Source organism: Phyllostomus hastatus, unplaced genomic scaffold (genome assembly GCF_019186645.2).
Source record: "Phyllostomus hastatus isolate PE091 unplaced genomic scaffold, TTU_PhHast_1.1 phas_scaffold_129, whole genome shotgun sequence".
Lineage (NCBI taxonomy): Eukaryota > Metazoa > Chordata > Mammalia > Chiroptera > Phyllostomidae > Phyllostomus > Phyllostomus hastatus.
In genome coordinates, this window is record NW_025334009.1 from 33,109,767 (window position 1) to 33,130,836 (window position 21,070).

At 38.5% G+C, this 21,070-nt stretch overlaps 2 protein-coding genes across 9 annotated transcripts in view; both read left to right on the plus strand.

Moving 5' to 3' along the window:
• Positions 1-7,817, plus strand: part of SLC35G2 (solute carrier family 35 member G2) — a 37,059-nt gene extending 29,242 nt beyond the window's left edge. For 2 of the 5 annotated variants that reach the window (XM_045857494.1, XM_045857493.1), the window contains exons 2-3: positions 3,124-3,239; positions 3,947-7,817. In XM_045857494.1, coding sequence (XP_045713450.1) covers positions 3,961-5,199 — 1,239 coding nt within the window. In that variant the 5' untranslated portion in view covers positions 3,124-3,239; positions 3,947-3,960 and the 3' untranslated portion in view covers positions 5,200-7,817. Of the gene's footprint in view, positions 1-889; positions 938-3,123; positions 3,240-3,946 lie in introns of all 5 variants that reach the window. The other 3 variants (XM_045857489.1, XM_045857490.1, XM_045857491.1) reach the window with 2 other exon arrangements.
• A 2,472-nt stretch (positions 7,818-10,289) lies between these two features.
• NCK1 (NCK adaptor protein 1) overlaps positions 10,290-21,070 on the plus strand; it is a 77,617-nt gene continuing 66,836 nt past the window's right edge. For 2 of the 4 annotated variants that reach the window (XM_045856929.1, XM_045856928.1), the window contains exons 1-2: positions 10,296-10,392; positions 11,216-11,320. The gene's annotated coding sequence lies outside the window, so the exon portion shown is untranslated. Of the gene's footprint in view, positions 10,393-11,215; positions 11,321-21,070 lie in introns of all 4 variants that reach the window. The other 2 variants (XM_045856927.1, XM_045856926.1) reach the window with 2 other exon arrangements.

Genomic DNA, 21,070 nt, shown 5'->3' on the forward strand with positions numbered 1-21,070 from the left:
TAACTGAGGGTGAAGATTTCGTTGTTACATGCCACTGAGTCACCTCTGACTCCTGGTGACCCTATGAATGAGTGATATCCACAATATCCTTTCCTCAACAGCCCTGCTCAGCTCCTGTAGACTCATGCTTATGGCTTCATTTATGAAGTCAGTCCATCTTTTATTTGTTATTCCTCTTTTCCTTTTGCCTTCTCTTTGCCCCAGAATTATTATCTTTTTCAGAGAACCTGGCCATCTCTTGATATGCCTGGAGTAGGATAGCTTTAGTTTTGTCATTTTTACTTCCCATAATATTTCAGACTTAATTTGCCATAGGACCCATTTGTTCATCTTTCTGGCAGTCCAGTGTCCATGGAGCTCTGTTTTAACACCATAGTTGAAACAAATCCATTTTTTTCCTATTTGTCTTTACTGTCCAACTTTCAGTACATGGTAATTGGCAATATGAGGTTGTGGGTGATCTTAGTCTTGGTCTCTAGTTACCCATCTTTATTCATGATTCTCTTCCCTAATTCTTCCTTTGCTGCCTTTCTGAGTCTCAGCCTTTTCTTGATTTCTTGACTGCAGTCTCCATTTGAATTGATGACTGAACCAAACTAAGTAAAATATCTAATAATTTTAATGTCTTCATTGTCTGTGTTAAAGTTGTGTATTTCTTTCGTAGTCATTATTTTTTGTCTTCTTAATACTCAAATACAGTCAGGCTAAAGGTTACCAGGTCATTATTTGCAACAATTGCATGTGCTTTCTCATTCCCCAATTGGAATTCTGCTTAGCACATTTTCATTTGCCCTTTGCTTGCTTGAGCAGAAAAAGAAAATTGGAGACAAGGAGGCAATGGTAAGTAGCCTGTATACTCACCAGAGTGGTGAGGATATGTGTTTCCTAGGGCCAAATGAATACTTGTTGGTGCCTGCCCAAGAGAGCTGATTACCAGGTAAGAGGACCAAGCAGCAAAAATCTGTGGGCCATAAGCCCTAGGAAAGGAGGCTGTCCCACATCAGGGATTTGAGCACTGGAGCCCTGCAGAATTTACCTGATAGCTTGCATTTGGATGTCTGCAACCTGGAAGGTATCAGCAGCTTATCAGAATTAACAGAGAAACAAAGACAACACTTAAAGAGAGAATTCCAACATGTATCAGAGTCAGGGTTCAACCTGAGATTCAGAACCAGTAGATTAATTACAAGGAATTGACTTATGAAATTGAGAGGGCTGGATAAACAAGTCTGACATCTGTAGGGCAGGCAGCTAGAAAGAGAAGATCAGGAGCATATTGGAACCTCCTGAGGACAGGCTGAAATTTGTTGTCCACAGACAGTAAGGAAAGGAAGATCATGAGCAGGCTGGAAGTTCAAGGGCTTGAACTGTTTGCAATCTCCAAGCTCATGGAAAGCCTAAGCCCCCTTTTAAAGGGGTTCACCAGTTAGGTCAGGCTCACTCAGGATAGTCTTCTTTTGATTAATTTAAAGTCATCTGATTAGGGATTTTTATCATATCTGCAAAATAACTTGACAGCAGTAGCTAGATTAGTGTTTGATTAAATAGCTGGGGGATGTAGTTTAGCCTAGTCAAGCTTATACATCAAAAACCTATCACACAACAGCAGCCAATATATGAGATATGTGTCCCTTTCCTTTTCCTTCCCCTCTGTGCCAGTATATCAGGAAGCTAGAGCCTAGAAAAGGGATATGGAGAAAGTGTCCCAGAGACAGACCATATTGCCCTCCCAAGAGACTCCAATGTGAGGGGATGGGAGGAGTAAAACAACAGACCACATCCTCTCCCTATTCTTGGCCTTGAAACTATAAATCTGGCATGCAGTGAGGAAAGGGAAGGATTTGAATTGATATGTCATAATTTTAACAATGGACAGCAAGTAGGAAATTACGTGATCTGAGATATCATTAAGACAGTTGCTGACTAGCAAGGAAAGGAGACTTAACATAGCAAGTTTGGGTACAATTATTGGAGACAAAACTCCACTGAGACAACTGAATAAAAAATAATTAGATTACAAAAATTATAAGAACTACTGCAGATGTTAAACAAAGAAAGAAAATATGTGGCTGGAGTGCCGCAAAGAAGGCTTATTTCTAAAAAGGTGGAATTTGTACTGGGCCTTCTTAAAAGATAAAAGTTTTTTAGACAGTTGGAGCAGAGGGGAAACTACTAAACATAAAGGTTTAGAGAAACGATATGTACATGTGGGGAGTGAGGACCGGGTGAATGTTGGACTGATCAAAGTATGTGTGTTAAGCAGCCAAGTATTGACAGGGGTTATACTAGGCAGAGTCTTGAGAGCCAGGCAGAGAAACTGAGATTTGATGAAGTAGTTACTAGGAAACCACTGTAGCTTGAATGAAGCAAGCTTGAGGGAAGTTTTTGTTTTGAGTATTTTGAAGGCAGATTAATGTAACAGTAGTATAATATAGATGGATTTTAGGGAAGGACTGAGATTCAAAGGGGCTAGTTAGGATGCTATTGCAATATTCTAGATAGGAACTGATAATTACCTGATCCAGAATGACAAAGGTAAAATGGAATTGGAGAAAGGGAAATACTACAAAGACAAAAACAATAAGACCAAGGACCAAATGGAACTGTGGTGGCAGAAAGGATAATTCAGAATATTCCTTGGTTTCTAGCTTGGGCAATTGGAAAGATAGTGGTATTGCAAACATGAATGAGGCAGTTGGGAAAGTATATTTGGGAAAACATTACTATTAATTCAATTTATTTGTGATTATTGAAGCTGAAGTTATGATTTGAAGTGGAAATGCCCTAATAAAAGTTGGAAAAAAGAACATCAGATTAGCTTGATAGAAATAGGCACAAAGAACTGCAAGTGGAAGGTCCAGGCTGAGAAACTGAAAGAGGCACAGGTGGTGTTTTTTAAAATAACTTCTTCCAACTGAAGGTGGTGTCCTTTAGAAGACAAAGGAGTAAATAGGAATGGAACAGTTGGCTACCCAGATGGTATCAAAGAACAAAATATATTTTGATATCTGGACCATGGCTTAAGACCCTGGAACTGATGGTTTTTTGGCAAGGACTAGGAAGTGTGTCATGAGGACAACAAAATAGAAAGGTTTCTTTCTTTCTTTTTCTTTTTTTTTTTAGAGGGGAGGAGAGGCATCATTTTGGAAGGAAATTATTCTTGGATGGATAGATAAGAAGACAGAGCTGAGTGAACAAACACAGAAAGAATAACATTATTTCAAAAGATTTAATTACAGGTGAAAAGAAGCTGAATTTATTGTTAACATTTATCGAGAGTTTACTGTATGTCAACATTGTGACAAATTTTTTATATGCATTTTCTCATATAATCCTTATAAGAAGCTTAACTTTTTATAGGGGGTGGGGCGAGAGAGAGAGAGAGAGAGAGAGAGAGAGAGAGAGAGAGAGAAACACCAATATGAGGGAGAAACATCAAATGGTTGCCTTCTTGTGTACACCCTGATAGGTGATTGGACCCACAACCCCAGTATGTGTCCTGACCAGAAATCAAACCTGTGACCTTTCAGTCTATGGGATGATGCTCCAACCAACTCCAACCAAGCCACACCAGCAGGGCTGGTGTGATCTAGGTTATGTTTATCTTATTGGATAGGTGGAGAGATAGGTAGGAATTAAATGATGAAAAATTATCAGTTGTTTGTGATGTAAAGATATGAAATAGAGCTGAATGAGTCAAAGAATAAGCAGAATGATAAATAGGGGCAGACTTAAGATGAGAACAAAAAAGGGTAGATTATTTCATTGGGCCTCATACATCTGGAAAGGCATATTGCCAGATCATCTCTTCCTGTAATTTTTTTAAAACTCCTATTACAACATCTATTTCTTTTATTGAACTGGTACATATTGATTATAACAGAAATTACACTAAATTTCAACTGAGTGAATATGTTCATTTGTCTTTTTTTTCCTTCTTAAATAGAATTATCTGAAGAAATGGATACTTCTCCCTCCAAAAAATACCCAGTTAAAAAACGGGTGAAAATACATCCCAATACGGTGATGGTGAAATACACTTCTCATTATCCCCAACCTGGGGATGATGGATATGAAGAAATTAATGAAGATTATGGAAATTTTATGGAAGAAAATCCAAAGAAAGGTCTGCTGAATGAAATGAAAAAAAAAGGAAGGACTTTTTTTGGAACCATGGATACCCGACCTCCACCAACAGAAGACCCAATGACCAATGAGATTGGACAATTCCAGAGTTTTGCAGAGAAAAACATTTTCCAATCCAGGAAAATGTGGATAGTGCTGTTTGGATCTGCTTTGGCTCATGGATGTGTAGCTCTCATCACTAGGCTTGTTTCTGATCGTTCTAAAATTCCATCTCTAGAATTGATTTTTATCCGTTCTGTTTTACAGGTCTTATCTGTGTTAGTTGTGTGTTACTACCAGGAGGCCCCCTTTGGGCCCAGTGGATATAGATCACGACTCTTCTTTTATGGTGTATGCAATGTCATCTCTATCACCTGTGCTTATACATCATTTTCTATAGTTCCTCCTAGCAATGGGACCACTATGTGGAGAGCCACAACCACAGTCTTCAGTGCCATTTTGGCTTTTTTACTTGTAGATGAGAAAATGGCTTATATTGACCTGGCTACAGTTATTTGCAGCATCTTAGGTGTTTGTCTTGTCATGATCCCCAACATAGTTAATGAAGAAAATTCCTTGTTAAATGCTTGGAAAGAAGCTTTTGGATACACTATGACTGTGATGGCTGGGCTGACCACTGCTCTTTCCATGATAGTATACAGATCCATTAAGGAGAAGATCAGCATGTGGACTGCACTGTTTACTTTTGGTTGGACTGGGACGGTTTGGGGAGTATGTACTATGTTTGTTCTTCAAGAACCCATTATCCCATCAGATGTAGAAACCTGGAGTTATCTCATTGCTATATGTGTCTGTTCTACTGCAGCATTCTTAGGAGTTTATTATGCCTTGGACAAATTCCATCCAGCTTTGGTCAGCACAGTACAACATCTGGAGATTGTGGTAGCAATGGTCTTGCAGCTTCTGGTGTTACACATATTTCCTAGTGTCTATGATGTCTTTGGAGGTGTAATCATTATGATTAGTGTTTTTGTCCTTGCTGGCTACAAACTTTACTGGAGAAATTTGAGAAGGCAGGATTATCAGGAAATTATAGACTCTCCCATTAAATGAATACCTAACTATTGTCTTAACCATCAGTTATTAATAGGTACACTGCCACTTTAATATTCACCTATACCTTTTGTGTTATATAATTGGCAGAGTGCTATATAATATTTAATTAATATATGCAGATGTAGAAAAAATATATTCTAGTCTAATATACTCAAAAACAAATATTAAATATGTAAAATGTCATGAACCTAATGTCTTTACTGTTATTAACAAAAAGTAATTGTGGTAGAAGGAGAATGTTAACTTTCAACACTAAAGACATAGATTTGAAGAGACAACCCCTTTCAGATGAAAATTCTGTGATACTAAAATTCCAAGATTAGAAATATGTTCATGCCCAATGTTTTATAAATGTTCAACAAAAATCCTTTAGTATTCAGAAAATCTTCATTTGTGAAAAGTACACTGTAGGGTAAAATGCTGAACACTGGGCCCTGCTTTACCATCTACTTGCATTAGAAAATCAGAGGTGATTGGGCTTAGTAAGGGAGCTTGAGTTAAGGCAAGAAGAGGAAACAAAAGAAAGGAGCTGGTTTTTCAATGACAAGGGTGCTTATCCTACCTTAGAACAGTAAATTGGTTTTACTCTTGCTATGGCCACATTAGGCAATGCATAGGATATGGAAGTAGGCAAAAGACTGGATTCTTACCAGCTGTACTTAGTCTACGCCATTTTTTGCCTGATGGTGGGAGGTCTAGTACTGGGGCAGGTTCTGCTTATCCTGTTATAGGATCTCTTCAAAATTGCCCTTGTTTAGATTTTGTAGTCAGTACATGTATGAGCTTCAGTAAAGGTACTCTTCAGCCCCACCAAAAATACTAACAGTAATGACAGCATAGTAGAAAAATGATACAACATGGTGTCCTCAGATTCTTTTTAAAAAGGCCTAAAAGTCTGTAAAAGCAGAAGGTGGCATTAACTTAGGTCTAATTTGGGAAACTTTTACTAATTTAGTACAAAGCAATGTTGATATGGTAATGGTTATTAAACTATTGCAACTGAGCTATCCTAGCTCCAAATTCACCTTTCTATACTTTCCTTTCTGATGCTATGGCTCAGACTCTGCAAACCATTTTTCCTATGCTAGCTGATGTCTCACTAAGTTCCACCAATAAAGGCCATTACAGGGTGACTGGAAGTGAAGGGGCAAAGGGACTTCCTCCTTTCCAATTGTTTGCAGTGTCTGTCATTGTTACCTCAGCAATAAGCAATGGTCCCTAGCTCTAACAGAAACAACTGATTTTATCCTTGAGCTTCTTTTGGCACACCTTCACCCCCAACCAGCCTCATCATATCTCTCTAAAAGGTAGCAAGACTAGATGGACAGCATCCACTCAGGGACTGGAGCTACAGTTCATCTGGGTTATTCTTCTGAGCTTCTGAGACCTGATAGTCCAACCTCAATTCCTATTTTTTCACTTGCTTTAGTGGAGATAGCTGCTCTCTACAGTTATCACCTCTGGGCTACTTCAGTGTTCCCGTTTTGCTTTTTCAGTCCATCTCTTGCTGGGGATGTTGGTTCTCAGTTCGTGAGTTCAGCAAAGAAAGAATTCACAGCCAAGAACTCGGGCACAAGAGGAAGTTTATTTAGCATGCAAAGCGAAAGTACACTCAAAGAGAAGATTTGAGTGGGCTGCTCAGAGAGCTGGCTTGGCCTTTTAGAAAGAAAGTCACAGAGGCAGAAGAAGTGAGCCAGCAATGCTGTGTGGACTTGGGAAACAAGTTACAGAAGCAAAGGAAGGGCCCTTCAAGACAGGTTCAGGGGAGAGCCTAGGACAAACTGCTGCTGCCCACTGCTCTCTTGATTGCAAATGTCATGGGGACCCTTAGAACTTAGGAGAAAGAAAGCACAGGTACACACCCAAAGAAAGAAGGTGAGGTTGTGCTCTGGACTGAAAATGCACTGGGTCCTTGTTTTAAAGGTTTTTTTATCTAAAGGCAGGAATTTTAGGGGTGGTCTCAGGGGAGATCTCAATAGAATATTCATCAGCTTTCCAGGTGTGTCCTTTAATGTGCTGATACATCAAAGTGAGCATATAGATCGTTCTCTGGTCAGTTTCACCTTCAAAGAATATTACCTGAAAGGGACCAGGACTGAGGTAGGTCCACTCTGGCATGGTCTGGAATGTGTAAGATAAGACCTTGCAATTTATTATCTGGCTGTAAATTGCTTGCCCGGTTTGTTCAACTGTCTGTCTCAGTCTCAGTTTCTTCATTCTGCTTCCCAAATAACTGTCCTAGCTTCTTGCTGTCCTGCCCCACATCAATGTCAAATACTAAATTCTCTGTTGTAATATCTTGTGATTTCTATTTTCTTCATTAATGTGTCTCCAAACCTTCCTCCAAAGAACCCACAGTCATTAGGTGTCTGTGCTTTTGGTAAAATGTTAACATTCAAATTTTGTAGCAATTACTAGACATTGGCTTTCAAAACAAATTATCCAATTTGAAACACAGAAAGAAAAAGACTTGAAAAAAAATTAATAAAGCCTGGAATGACATGTGGTAAGGACTAAGAACTCTAGTCTATAAGCCCTGGCTGGTGTAGCTCAGTGGATTGAGCGCGGGCTGGGAACCAAAGTGTCCCAGGTTCGATTCCCAGCCAGGGTACATGCCTGGGTTGCCAGCCATAACCCCCAGCAACCGCACATTGATGTTTCTCTCTCTTTCTCCCTCCCTTCCCTCTCTAAAAATAAATAAATAAATCTTAAAAAAAAAAAAGAACTCTAGTGTAGGTGTAAGTATAATCTCAGAAGGAGAAAAAAGGGCATAAAAAATTTGAAGCAGTGTTGGCAAAGAGTTTTTCAAATTGGACAAGAAACAACTACAACCAAAAATCCACAAAAATAGGGATACATGAATCCAAGTAGGATAAATACCAACAAAATCATAATAACTAGTAACATACTGTAACTGCTGATAAATAAAGGTAAAAAAAAACAAAACCAAAATCTTAGAAGCAGCCAGAAAAATGCCCTGGCTAGTGTGGCTCAATGGGTTGAGCCAGCCTGTGAACCAAAGGGTTGCAGGTTCAAATCCCAGTTAGGGCACATGCCTGGGTTGTAGGCCAGGTCCCTAGTTGAGGGCATGTGAGAGGCAACCAGTTGATGTATCTCTCACACATCAATGTTTCTCTTTCTCCCTTCCTTCCCATCTCTCTATTTTTTCTGGGTTTATTTTCCCCATTTAAGGTAGGTGGTGTAAGCTACCTGATGGCAAGAACCACTCTACCTATTGGATTTGGTATTCACACCCCCTTCCCCCATCACATGTCAAATATATTACTAGATTTGAATTGAACTAGGTTTTCCTAACAATTTGCTGTGTGATTTTGGAAGAATAGTTTTAACCTCTGGACAATGGTTTCTTCAGTTTCAAAAATAAATATAATATCTCAGTCCATAAACTTTCTAAGATTCATCAAAACAAATAAAACTACTATATTAGCTCAAGCTGCTATAACAAAATACCACAGACTGGGTGGCTCAAACTATAAAAATTTAATTTCTCACAGTTCTGCAGGCTTAGTTCCACATCAGGCTGTCAGTGCCAGCACGGTCAGTTTCTGGTGAGAACTCTTTCTGGATCTACATGGCTGCTTTCTTATTGTGCCCTTTCTGAATGAAAACAGAGAGCAAGCTCTCTGGTGTATTTATTGTCTTAGACATTAATACTATAGTATCAGGGCCCCCCTCTTACCACCTCAATTTAATTACTTCTAAAGGCCCTATCTCCACATAGTCAGATTAGGGGTTAGGGCATCCCATACAAATTTCCACAGGGCACACACAATTCAGTCCATATAGCCATACTAAAGTGTGCAAAGGTATTTAGACCCTTAGAGTAAGTTTAACATTCATTTACATTATTCACTGTGGATGCCAATAATGAAATGTAAACACAGAGTAGCTGTTGCTCAGAGTTGCATGCTCTACTCATTTCAACCAACTTGAAGCCAAGGAGGGACCACAGGTTGAGCTTGATTTGAGCTTGACATTGTGATTGATCCTATATATGTCAAGCATACCCCATACACTTATCAGCATTCAAATGAATAATTTTTAAGTAAATGCAGGAAAGTGTGGACTCTTGGGCCCTAGAGTCAGGGCCCACATTAAAGATAGGAAAGGAAGATGCATTAAGGCCTTCAACAATATTTACTGACGATCTATCACATGCTAGGCACTGGAGAAAAACTGAAAACTGATATGGTTCCTGACTTAAATGGAGTTTATAGGCAAGGTGGGGATGGGAAAACTATTTCAACAGCTTGGATGGGGAAAATACTAGCGTTCCATGAAGGGTACCTAACCCAAGCAGTCTTCCCTGAAGAGGAAAGCCTAACCTGAGCCACAAAGCTGGTTAGGAAGGAGTAAGGGATGTTGTGGGGGGCGCAGCCTCGCGTCGGGGGAACCAACTTACTGATGACTCAGCAGGTGACTGGGGCTGGGTCCCTAAGAGTGGGAAGACCTGTCACCAAAGGTCACAGTGCTGACTACCACAAACGAGACTGGAGGCTACGTTACACACCAGGACACTTCGAATGTCCTAAGACTCAGCTTACTTTGGTCTGTGGCTCAAATTAAGCATACATCTTAAATTTTTTTCTCAGGTCCCCATTTCCAGGCCTTGGTTTCTTTTTCCTTCTAGCTTCCTGCCCCCTACAACCTTCGTTTGCCGAGACTCTTTTCAGGCGCAGAAATGTGGAGGAAGATGCCACAGAAGTTGGGGCTGACCTCGGGGAGCAGTCATTTTTTTTGCTGTTGAGTCTCTCCTGAGGCGCTGAGGAGGAAGGCCCAAAGCAGTCAGCAGTGGAGGGAAAGGAGAATCTACACCGGGTAAGGGTCCAACGCCTCTCTCTAGCTCTTTCAGCCGCGAAGAAAGCCCGCTCCACTCCCTGCACAGCGCTTGATTGACAGGACAGCCTGCCCAATCCCAGTGCAGCGCAGACGGCTCTCTAGTCAGGGATGGAAGGAAAGGGGAGATCGAGCCTATCACATTGAGTCAGGACAGGGTTTCCTGCCTTCGCAGATCCGCCTGCGGCCTCGCGGCCAGTCGGCTAGGTAGCTCCGCCCGTCCACCGCTCGCGCCCCGCCCCTCTCCCGAGAGCTACGCGGCGGTGGAGCGGAGGCCTCGTGCCGTAACGGCCATCGCGGCGGCCGCGGCGGTGTCCCGGTTCCCTCCCTCAGGTGAGCTGGGGCCACCGAGGCTCGGAAGAGGAAAGGAGGGATGGCCTTGCTGGCAGGCAGATGCACAAAGAGCCTTTCCTTGCGTCTTGTGTCCATACAACCTACTATTCGCTGTGTCGCTTCCTCTTCCCTGGCGAAGTTAAGCCCCGGGGGCGCCGTCTGCCGGCCCGGAGCTGAGCCGGAGGGGGCGGGGAGGTTGCTCGGCCAGGCCTGGGCTTTTGAACTGCTGCTCCTTGATACTGTCAGGTTACTACCTCCGGGTTGGGGGAGGCGGGGCGCGGGCCTGCGGCTTTCCTGCGCATCTCTGGAGTGCCAAGTCGGGATGAGCACCCAGGGCGGCCACCCCTGCGAGGCTTCAGGGGTTCATTGTGCAGCGTGCGCTTCTCTGCTTCTTTTCCTACCCCCCAAAGTCCTGTTGCCTGTTGTGGCCTAAAGCAAGGCCGGGAAGGTGGTAACATGTTAGAGGAGGAAAGGGGGAGAGCCTTGGGCGGAGGATGGACATCCTTGAGATGCTCCTTCTGTCCCTCCCCCACCAGCCGGTACCCTCGTTCTTGGGAAATCTGGGTTATTTTAGTTGTATAATCTGCTGTAGATCCGTGGTAGGTCCGTACCTGAGTTGCTTGGGCTGTGAGCTTTTGTAATATATCCGGTAAAAACGATTTCGAAAGGTTGGTTTTGTAACATTATGTGTTTCCATAAAAGTTAAATTTGCCGTTAGAAGCTCAGGAAGCTAGATTTTGTTCAGGGCTGAGAACCGTAACAAAATACACGCATTAATGTTCAACTGATGAGCTAGTGACCTGAAAATAATTCTACCTGTTAGATTCTGTAAGAAACCTTAACGAAGTAGGAAAGAATGAAGTTAAGGAGAATTTTCTAACCCCATCTTGGGTGGTGAGCGAAGGACCTCAATGTCCGGTCAAAACGGGTAAGTATTGCAAAAGATAACTCATTTTTAAAAAATCTTATGTGAAACTGAACCGTACAATTTATTAAGCACCTGGAAAGCGTTGTGCCTAAAGTCTCAATTTTCAGCGAGGTCACACAATAAATGGGAAAGTAATTCAAGAAGGTTTTGTTTGATAATTGTCAATAACGTTCAGTTTTTAAATAGGCATTCCATTCACAGTTCGGATAGTAACTCAAGAAATATACGTTGCTTACTTATTAGTTTCATTTCATCTTGATCACAAAGTCAGATATTTTCTTTGGGAAAATTGTGATCTGTGGGAATTAGCTATAGTAGTTTAAACACTATTTTCAGAGTGTTCAAGACTTCTTAATTGTGTTTGTTCACTTATTAAAATTTAAATTGAGTGCTTATTTTTCTAAGTATTATCTTTATTTAGTCCGTGTAAATAAAACTTGAAGCATGCACAGAATGTTTTAGTTGTTGAGTGATAGTTTATACCCTGGATTTATTTTTCTTTTGGACCTTTTGAATCTGCCAAAGCTCAAGGTAGATTTGATGTGATTGTTGTTATAAATTACTTGTCAGGAAGACGATTTAATAAATACAGATGTAGTCCTTTTTTTTCTATCATAGTTCCATAACTTTTGCAATTTACTCACCTTTATGATACAGAAAAATACCAAATGTTATGCACCTACAACAGAAGACTAAATAATTTAGTTGATATGTAAAATTGGAGGAAATTCTGGAAATCACTAAGAATTTAACAAGTTCTTCCTAAACACTTTGGTGTTTTGTTTTAAGAATACAACTACAGGGCCAAAAATGACCTTTAAAGATTAAGGCAACAATTCCATCTAGATGATCCTCACTTTAAACTGTTTCAATGATAGAATTTATAGTCTTTCCTTCAAAATTGATTCCATACACTGTGTTGGTGATATTATGCTTTCAATTGCCCAGACACAAACCTTGGTTTTATCTTTGACTTTGTCAATCCACGTATCATTGGCCAATTTTTGTCAGCCAATTTTTGACATTTCTTTCAGATACCTGTTCATTTCTTCCAGCTTTTAACTAGGTTTTCTCTCTGCCTTTTCTTCCTATTCAGTATGTCCAGCTTTCTGCCTAATCTTAATGTCTTGAGTATCTCTCACTGTTAAATCAATAATAGCTTCCTGTCACCTACAGAGTTCCTAGCCTTTTAATAATATGGTCAAAACATATTTTTTCTAATGATAGCACTATTTCTCTATAGGAGCTGTCCACCTAACCAACCCACCTCACATTCTCATTTAGACTTTGTATTTTATATCTATGCATTGCCAGCCTGTTCCTTAAAAGAATGTTTTTCTCCTAAGGCACTGAAGTAGCAAATGAAGTCAGATTTTTTTGAAGTTTCATTTTTGGTGCTTCATTGTAGCCTTCCAGATCTTTCTGTTCCCTGTGTTGTATTCCTTTGAACACATATCCCTTATTGTTTTATCACTTCTTGGGTTTTTTCCAGTCTGATGTAGGCTTGTGCAGAAGTTGATATCCAATCTTCCTTTTTAAAAGAAAATGTAATCCATACAGAATACCTGCATTAAAACGTGTGCGCACACGAGGGCACACACACACACACACACACACACACACATTTAGTGATTAGTGGCAGTCAAGACTCAGCCCTTGATTCCCTAACTCAAGTTTGGTGTATCTACAAATTTTTTGTATATTCTTTATGAAACTGTACTGCTCATCTCTTGAAATGTAGTTTATTGTTTGCTTCACATTACTTTGCATTTTTTGTATTTATGCCTTCTATATAAATTCAGAACTTTTTTTATGAGGACAGAGGAACCTTCATGATTTGCAACATTTAAATTATTGAAACAATGATTTAAGAGTCTACAGTCTTTTTCTATGCTTGTTAGATGTATCAACAGTATTGAAAAAATAATGGTATCTCTACAGTTGAGTCCTATGAGTAACTAAAAAGTGAATGGATCTCTTAGAAGTGTTATGCTAGAATTGGAATCTTTTGTAAAGAGACTCTTAGGGAAGCCTTGAAAGTATATGATAGCAATGTAATAGTTTGGAGGAAAGCCCTGAGGGCTTATCGAGTTCTCTTTTTGATTATTAGAATAGTTAACACTTTCGCATTTTGCTTCTTTGTCACTTTGTTTTAATGTCAGGAACCAGATTATTGAGCATTCTGCTTATTGAGCAAAGCATTCTGAAAATCATTTGTTATATTTGGGGGGTTAGAGATCTTTTGTACATGTATTTGTTCTTCATAGATTCTCCCTTTTAACTCTAAAGTTTTTGTGAATAGCAGCTGCATAGGGTTACCTTGGTATTTTTCTTTCATTTCTTTTTTGTAGCAAGAGTTGAATGGTGTAAAACAGGTTGCACAGAAAACTACCAGGTGAAATAAATATCTCTGGCAGGGATGCTTTACTCTTTTGGTCTGAAATAGGGTAGAAGCTATTTTTCTTTTAATTTTCGGTTGTTTATAATGGCTTGTTTTTATTTGTTTAAATAGATTATCTCCTAAAATAAACTGTTGAAACACTGATTCTCTTGTTTTTTTTTTATTCCTGAATTTATACTTAAGGATTACTGAGTTGAAAATAAGTATGATATGAATAATTTCTGCTTTTGTTCAAACAGACCAATTGAATAAAGTACTGAGAATATGGTTTGGGAAAATCTCTTTAAAAATAGATTTTCTAAAAAGGTTTTTGTTGGTGTTGTTTGTTTTTAAAGACTTGGCCTTCCAAAAACTTCAGTACATGCTTGCAAATCATGGTTGCATGTAGATCCACACAAAAAATAGATATAGCAAGGAATTTCATGTGCTTTGTACTTTTTAAGTATTTTAGCTGTATTACAGAAGTGTTTCATTCATTAAATAAGACCTTGGACATTTTTCCTTAGAAATGCTTGAATACCTCCAGTTACTACATGTTCTTGAATTATAACAATTTTTTTACTTCTAGAAACATTTGGAATATTTTGTGTACAACACCCTCCTCCCAGAATTCTACTTCCTAGGAGGGTTTTTTTTTTTTCATTTCTTTTTTATATTCATTAGAAGGCCTATAAAACCTTCCATGATTTGTCTTTTTGCCTACTTCTAGCTTCTTGTCTTGTCAGTTTCCCTTCTTTTAGTGTACCCTTTGAGCCTTGGTTAATCATGCTATCTCTTTTTCTTCTTTTTTTTTCCTTGGAACCTGTGGGCATGCTCTTCCTGTAGACCAGGGGTGCCAAACTCATTTTCACCAGGGGCTGTATCAACCTCGTGGTTGTCTTCAAGGGGCCAAATGTAGAGCTCCTTGCCTCTAGTTAAGAAGTAGTTACATTTATACAGTCCTAAAATTACATTTCACCCTTTGAAGGCAACCACGAAGCTGATGTGGCTCCCAGTGAAAATGACTTTGACACACCTGCTCTAGACAGATGGCTCCCTTAGGTTAAATTAGTATTAAGTTGGACTGTTGGTAACAGAAAGATGCCAAATAATTTCTCTCTCACTACAGAATTCCAGGGTTTGCATGGCACTCATTTATTGTGTTATTTACAGAGTGGGTTTTTTTTTCCCCCTATTATAAATAACTCTGAAATAAAGATCTTTGTGAGACCTTAAAATTTTTCTCCTTTTGGTTAATTGCTGTTATGGGTCAACTGAAGATCTCATCAGTGTCTTGTTTATAAAATGTATAGTTAATTTTTTTAATTGCAAAGTACACAATTTCAGTGTATATAGGTAAACAAATTTTTGCATTTGTAGACATTATACAACCATCACCCAGACCAAGGTATAGAACATTTCTAGTGCTCTACAAGGTTCTTGTCTTGCTTTTTCTCAATCAGTATCTTCTACCCTCAAAAGTAATCACTATTCTGACTTACATCATCATAGGTTATTTTTACCTGTTCTTGAACTTGATGTAAATGGAACCCTAAAGTATATGCTCTGGTGCATGGCTACTTTTGCTTAACATTGCATTTGTGAGATTCACCTATGATGTTGGGTGCAGCAATGGTTTTTTTTTTCCCACTATTGAATGAATATACAGTTAAAAAAGTAATGGATATTTGGTTTCTTCTCAGTTTTTTAGCTATTATCAATAAAGCTGCTATAAAGATTTACTTAGAAGACTTTTCGTAGACACACACATTCATTTCTTCTGGTTATGTATGTATACCTAGGAGTAGAATTATCTGTCCTTGTCTACCAGTTTTTGAACTTCTTTGAATCACCTTTCTCTTTTACCGTAAAACTGGTGACTCCCTTTGCTTTACTCCTGTCTTAAATCTATTGCCTGTGACTCATGTAGTTCTTTTTTTGATTTGACCCCTCCTTTGATGGAATATATCCTACAGTAGATTCCTGTGAAGGGTTGAGATCCTGGATTAATAATTTTCTTTTCTTCTTTTGTCTTCCTACTTGATTTGGTTGGGCAATGAATTCTAGATTGGAAATAATTTCCTTTCAGAATTCTGAAGTCATTTTTCTATTGTTTTCTAGCTTGTGATCCTTTTGAGAATTCTGAAGACATTCTGATTCCTGATCCTAAGGTTTTAGGCCTTTCTGGAATTTTGTATCTCCTATATTCTGATAATTTATGAGTGTGTGATTTGGCATAAATACATTTTTGTGGGGTTTTTTTCCCTTGGATATTATTGTGCCCTCCAAATCTGCAAAATTATGTACATCAGTTCTGGGAATTTTTCTTGAATTATTTCATTGATGGTTATATTAGTTTCCCGGGGCTGCCATCACAAAATACCATGGTGGTTTAAACAACAAATTTATTTTTTCTCACAGTTCTTCAGGTTAGAAGTCCAAGATCAAGGTGCGATCAGTGTTGTTTCTGATGAGATCTCTTCCTGATTTATAGACAGCCTTCTTTTTACTGTATCCTTACAAAACCTTTCTGTGGAGAGAATGCTATTTTCTCTTATGGGGACATCAGTCCTTTTGGATTACTTAGGATTCCACCCTTATGATCTCATATAACCTTAGTTACCTCAAAGTCCTTATCAGTAAGAAGACACATTAGGAGTTAGAGCAGGGGTGTCAAAGTCATTTCCACAGGGGACCACATCAGCCTCGTGGTTGTCTTCAAAGGGCCGAATGTAATTTTAGGAACTACCTCCTCATCTAGGAGCAAGGAGCTTGGCGCTGGGTAGAAACAAGGTGCTGGGCCAGATTTGGCCCACTGACCTTGTGTTTGCTACCTGTGAGTTAGAGCTTCAACATGAATTTTGGGGTGACACAATTCAGTCTGTAACAGTGGTTTCTTTTTCCTTAGGCTAGTCTTCTGTTCTTTTTCCTACTGTTTTTCTTCTCCTAATCTTTTTTGCTATATTTTATGTGAGATGCTTCCTTAATGTTATTTCCTAAGCCTTCTGTTGAAAATTTCATTTCTGCTGTCAAGATTTGATTTCCCAAGAGCTCTGTTCTTTTCTCTTAAAAATATATATATTTGTATAAAGAGCATCCTGTAGTTGTTTCATGGGTGCACTATCTTCTATAATTTCTGAGACTACAAATTCTTTTTATTTTTAAACTTTATTTTATTGTTGCAGACTCTGTTTCTTCTATATTGTTTTCTAACTTTTATGTTGGAGACTTACTTCAGGTGTCAGTAAGCCTTGGATATTACCTCGTGATAGTAAACCTGAATTAATGGGGACTTAAAAACTCTGGACTTAGTTGTTTGATGGTCTGGGTGAGCCAATTTTTTGAGAAAAACCCTGATGTATGGGAATGTTTCCTCCTGGATCAGGTTCATAAGGGGAAAGCTCAGTCTGCCTGAGGCAGACTAAAGGTTTGTCCACCAGGGTTGTATGTGTGTGCAATGGACTGGGTTTCTCTTCATCCCATTTTTTTTGTCAGGTATGCAGATGTTTAATTATATTTGGTGACCACTAGATCAGGATGGTGTAGCCCACCATCAGGTAGATTTGGGGAGGAAACTTCTAAGGATTTACTGCTTCTCAAACATCTTTTACCCAGTCTTCCTTATTTAATCTTCTCTTAATTTGACAGTAACAGGTACTGCCAGGTCCTGAATCTTGAGGATTCCAAGGTATAAATTGGACTTTTCAGCTGCTCTTAGCAGTTCGGGTTAACTTTATTTTTCTGGAATTCACTAAGTGAGTTACCAGTTGTCCAAAATTTTGTTGCTGTTGTTTGCTTTCCTGTATGTTTTGCTCTGTGTTAATTTCTTTAAAAAAAAACTTACATATGAAATCCACTATTTTTATTGGAACTCCTCAAAAACCCTATTTGTACTGTGTTCAGTTAAGAGTGATTGAAATTTTTAAAGTATTTTAAAAAAGAAAATATATGACAGAGACTGTGTATGGCCCATAAAGCCTAAAATATTTACTGTTTGGCCCTTTACAGAAAGAGTTTGCCTATTCTGTCCTTGTTATAAAGTTTCTGATTTCCTTTAATAAAGCTGTTTGTAGCCTACTACTATTTTTACTTACAAGTTTTACAGTCTTGGAACTTCCTGAAGCTATTTGTTTTAATTTAGTCTAGTGCATGTCATGGAAGTTATGACTAAGAATTGGTAGGATATACTCTGTTATCAAGGACGTGAGATTTTTTTTAATGTAAAATTTAAGAGTAGGAAAAGCAAAATGTTGATGAAATAAATCACAGAACACATAATATATATATATGTATGCATTGTTCTTTGTCTTGTCATCTAAGTGCAGAACATAGGTACATGTACTTTGGAGATGGGAAAAGGTGCAGTTATAATGTTAAGAATGGGCCCAAGTCATATTTTTTAAATATGTTTATTGATTTGAGAGAGGACATGATCGGTTGCCTCCCATATACTCTCTGAGGAGGAATCAAATCAGCAACCTAGGTATGTGCCCTGCCTGGGAATTGAATTCCCAACCTTTTCGTGTACAGGATGAAGAGCACTCCACCTAACTGAGCCACACGGGCCACAGCCCAAGTATGTATGTATGTATGTATGTATTTACTTATTAAAGATTTTATTTAGTTTTTGCCCTGGCTGGCATAGCTCAGTGGATTGAGTGCAGGCTGCAAACCAAAGTGTCGCAGGTTCAATTCCCAGTCAGGGCACATGTCTGGGTTGTAGGCCATGGCCCCCAGCAACCACACATTGATTTCTCTCTCTCTTTCTCTTTCTTCCTCCCTTCCCTCTCTAAAAAAAAAATGAGAAGGGAGGGAGAAAGAGAGGGAGAGAAACATCAATGAGCGGTTGCCTCCTGCACACCCCTAACTGGGGACCAGGAATGGAACCAGTGACCTTTGGCTTTTCAAATCAGCAGTTAATCTACGGAGTCACACCAGCCAGGGTGCAAGTGATAATTTAGATGAGTCATTTTCATCAGGCCTCTCTGTAGTTGGTAAATCATAACAGCAGAATAAATTGGCTCTGGGCCAGAAACTGTTCCAGGCAGTGGTAACACATACACATATATATGTGTAAGTGTGTGTGTATATATACACATATATATAGTTGTAGATACACACATACATATATGTGGTTGTATTTTTCCACCTTATATCAGTTAAAATGAGAGAGTATTAATGTGAGCCACATGTCAGAATGGGAGAAATAGGAATTACATTGTTATAGGAAATTAAATGTCTTTTTCTTAAAATCCTGGCTGCAGATGAACTCAGTTATGTTAGTCTTAATTGTATGAGCAGTTTCATTGCAGTTTTCTTACCTAATTCTTTCCTTTGAATGGTATCTTGTCTGTAGTATTTATCACTGTTATTTTTTAATGCGTATATTCCAGATTTGTTTCTATGAAAGTGTAAATTTATGCTCATGTAAAAAAAAATAGGGTCATATGCTATATATTGTTTTCTGACTTGGCTTTTATAAACATCCTTCCATGTCAGTATATATATATTTAAGTATTTTGGAGTCAGCTTCAACTCCGACATAGGCTTCATAACTATTTGGGCTGAAGCCACTGTAAACCTCATTTTCTCCTCTGTAATATAGGGGTGATACCTAATCAAAAGATTATTATAAGGTTTAAATGAGAATTCATTAATCCATTTAACTGCTTCGAAGTGTTTGGTGCACATTAACAGCTTCAGAATTTCTAGATGTGAAATAACTGGGTTCGAAGATAAAGAGGTTTAAAATGTTTCTGTTGTACCCTGACCGATGTGATTCAGCTGGTTGGGCATCGTCCCACAAAGTGAAAGGTCACTGGTTCAATACCTGCTTGGGGTACACTCCTGGGTTGTTGGTTTGGTCCCTGGTTGGGGCAGGTACAAGAGGCACCCAGTTGATGGTTCTCTCTCACATCAATGTTTCTCTCTTTTCTCCCTCCTTCCCCTTTCTCTGAAAATATATAAATAAAATATTTTTAAAAAAATTTCTATTGCCAAACTGCTATTCATAAACATCTGAACAAACATCTTTACAACAAATTGTGTGTCTTAATTCTGTTATTCTAATTTTTGCTAACCTGGTAAGCAAAAAAGAAAAAAAAAGACAACTCAGAGGAGAATTAGATGAATCCATAAGCATAATATGGTATATTTTAGCATACCTCTTTCAGTAATTAGTAGAACAGTAAGACATGTCAAAAGAAAAGATTTGGACATAAGTAACAAATGAGTCTAAAAGACATACATAGAACATTTCACCCGGCAACTGCGGAACATAGATTTTTTTTTACAATTGCCTATGGAAATTTTCCCCAAATTAATGTATACTTGGCCATAAAAAAAGATCAAAATAATTCTATAGTATGTGCTCTGAAATATTGGAATTAAGCCAGAAGTTAATTGTAAAAAATAACTAGAAAATCATCAGCTGTTTTGGAATCAAAACAATATATTCCTAAGTAACCTCAGGATTAAAGAAGAAATAATAACTATTTTGAACTGAACGATGAAAATATGACATAACTTAAGGTGTACAGGTAAGCCATGCTTAACGTTTATAGCCTTGAAATGAATATAGTAGGAAGAATAAAGGCTTAAAATAATTTAAAAATAATTAAAAATCCTTTGGGTAAGTATAGATTGGTGAAAGATGCATTTTCTTTTACTCCCTTACAAAGCCCACCGAGGTGATTGTGAAGGATGTTTTAAAGATTTGAACTACACAGGTAAAGAGAGTGAAAGAAGAAATAAAATCTCGAAGCTGGAAAGCAAACTGGTAGGAACTTCTTAGTAGACTTAAAAGTGTTCAATCCTGATAGAAAAGAATCCTCAGGCTCAGGAATTGGTAGCATCAGGCATTTTTGTCAAAGAAGGAGTGAGAATGGGGCTGAAAATAGGATTGCTTGAAACTGTTTAAGAAATAGTTCAGTCAGTCATAATAGCTAAAAAGAACAACCCAAATGTCCACCTACTAAATCATGGATAAATGAAATGCATATTCACACAATGGAATATTATTTGGTGATAAAATGGAATGAAGTAATGATACACATTATAACTTGAATGAACCTAGAAAATATTATGGTGAGTGAAATTGACAGTCACAAACAACCACATATTTTATGATTCTGTTTCTATGAAATGTCCAGAAGATGCATATCTATAGAGAGAGAATAAATTAGTGGTTCCCTAGGACTGGGAGAGAGGGAAGATTCAAGGGAAATGGGAAATGACTGATCAAGGGTTCAGGGGGATTTTTCTGTATGATGAAAATGTAAAATTGTGGCGATAGTTGCACAATTCTGTGAATATACTAAAAAGTATTGAATTATACACTTCAAATGGGTCAGCTGTATAGCGTGTGAGTC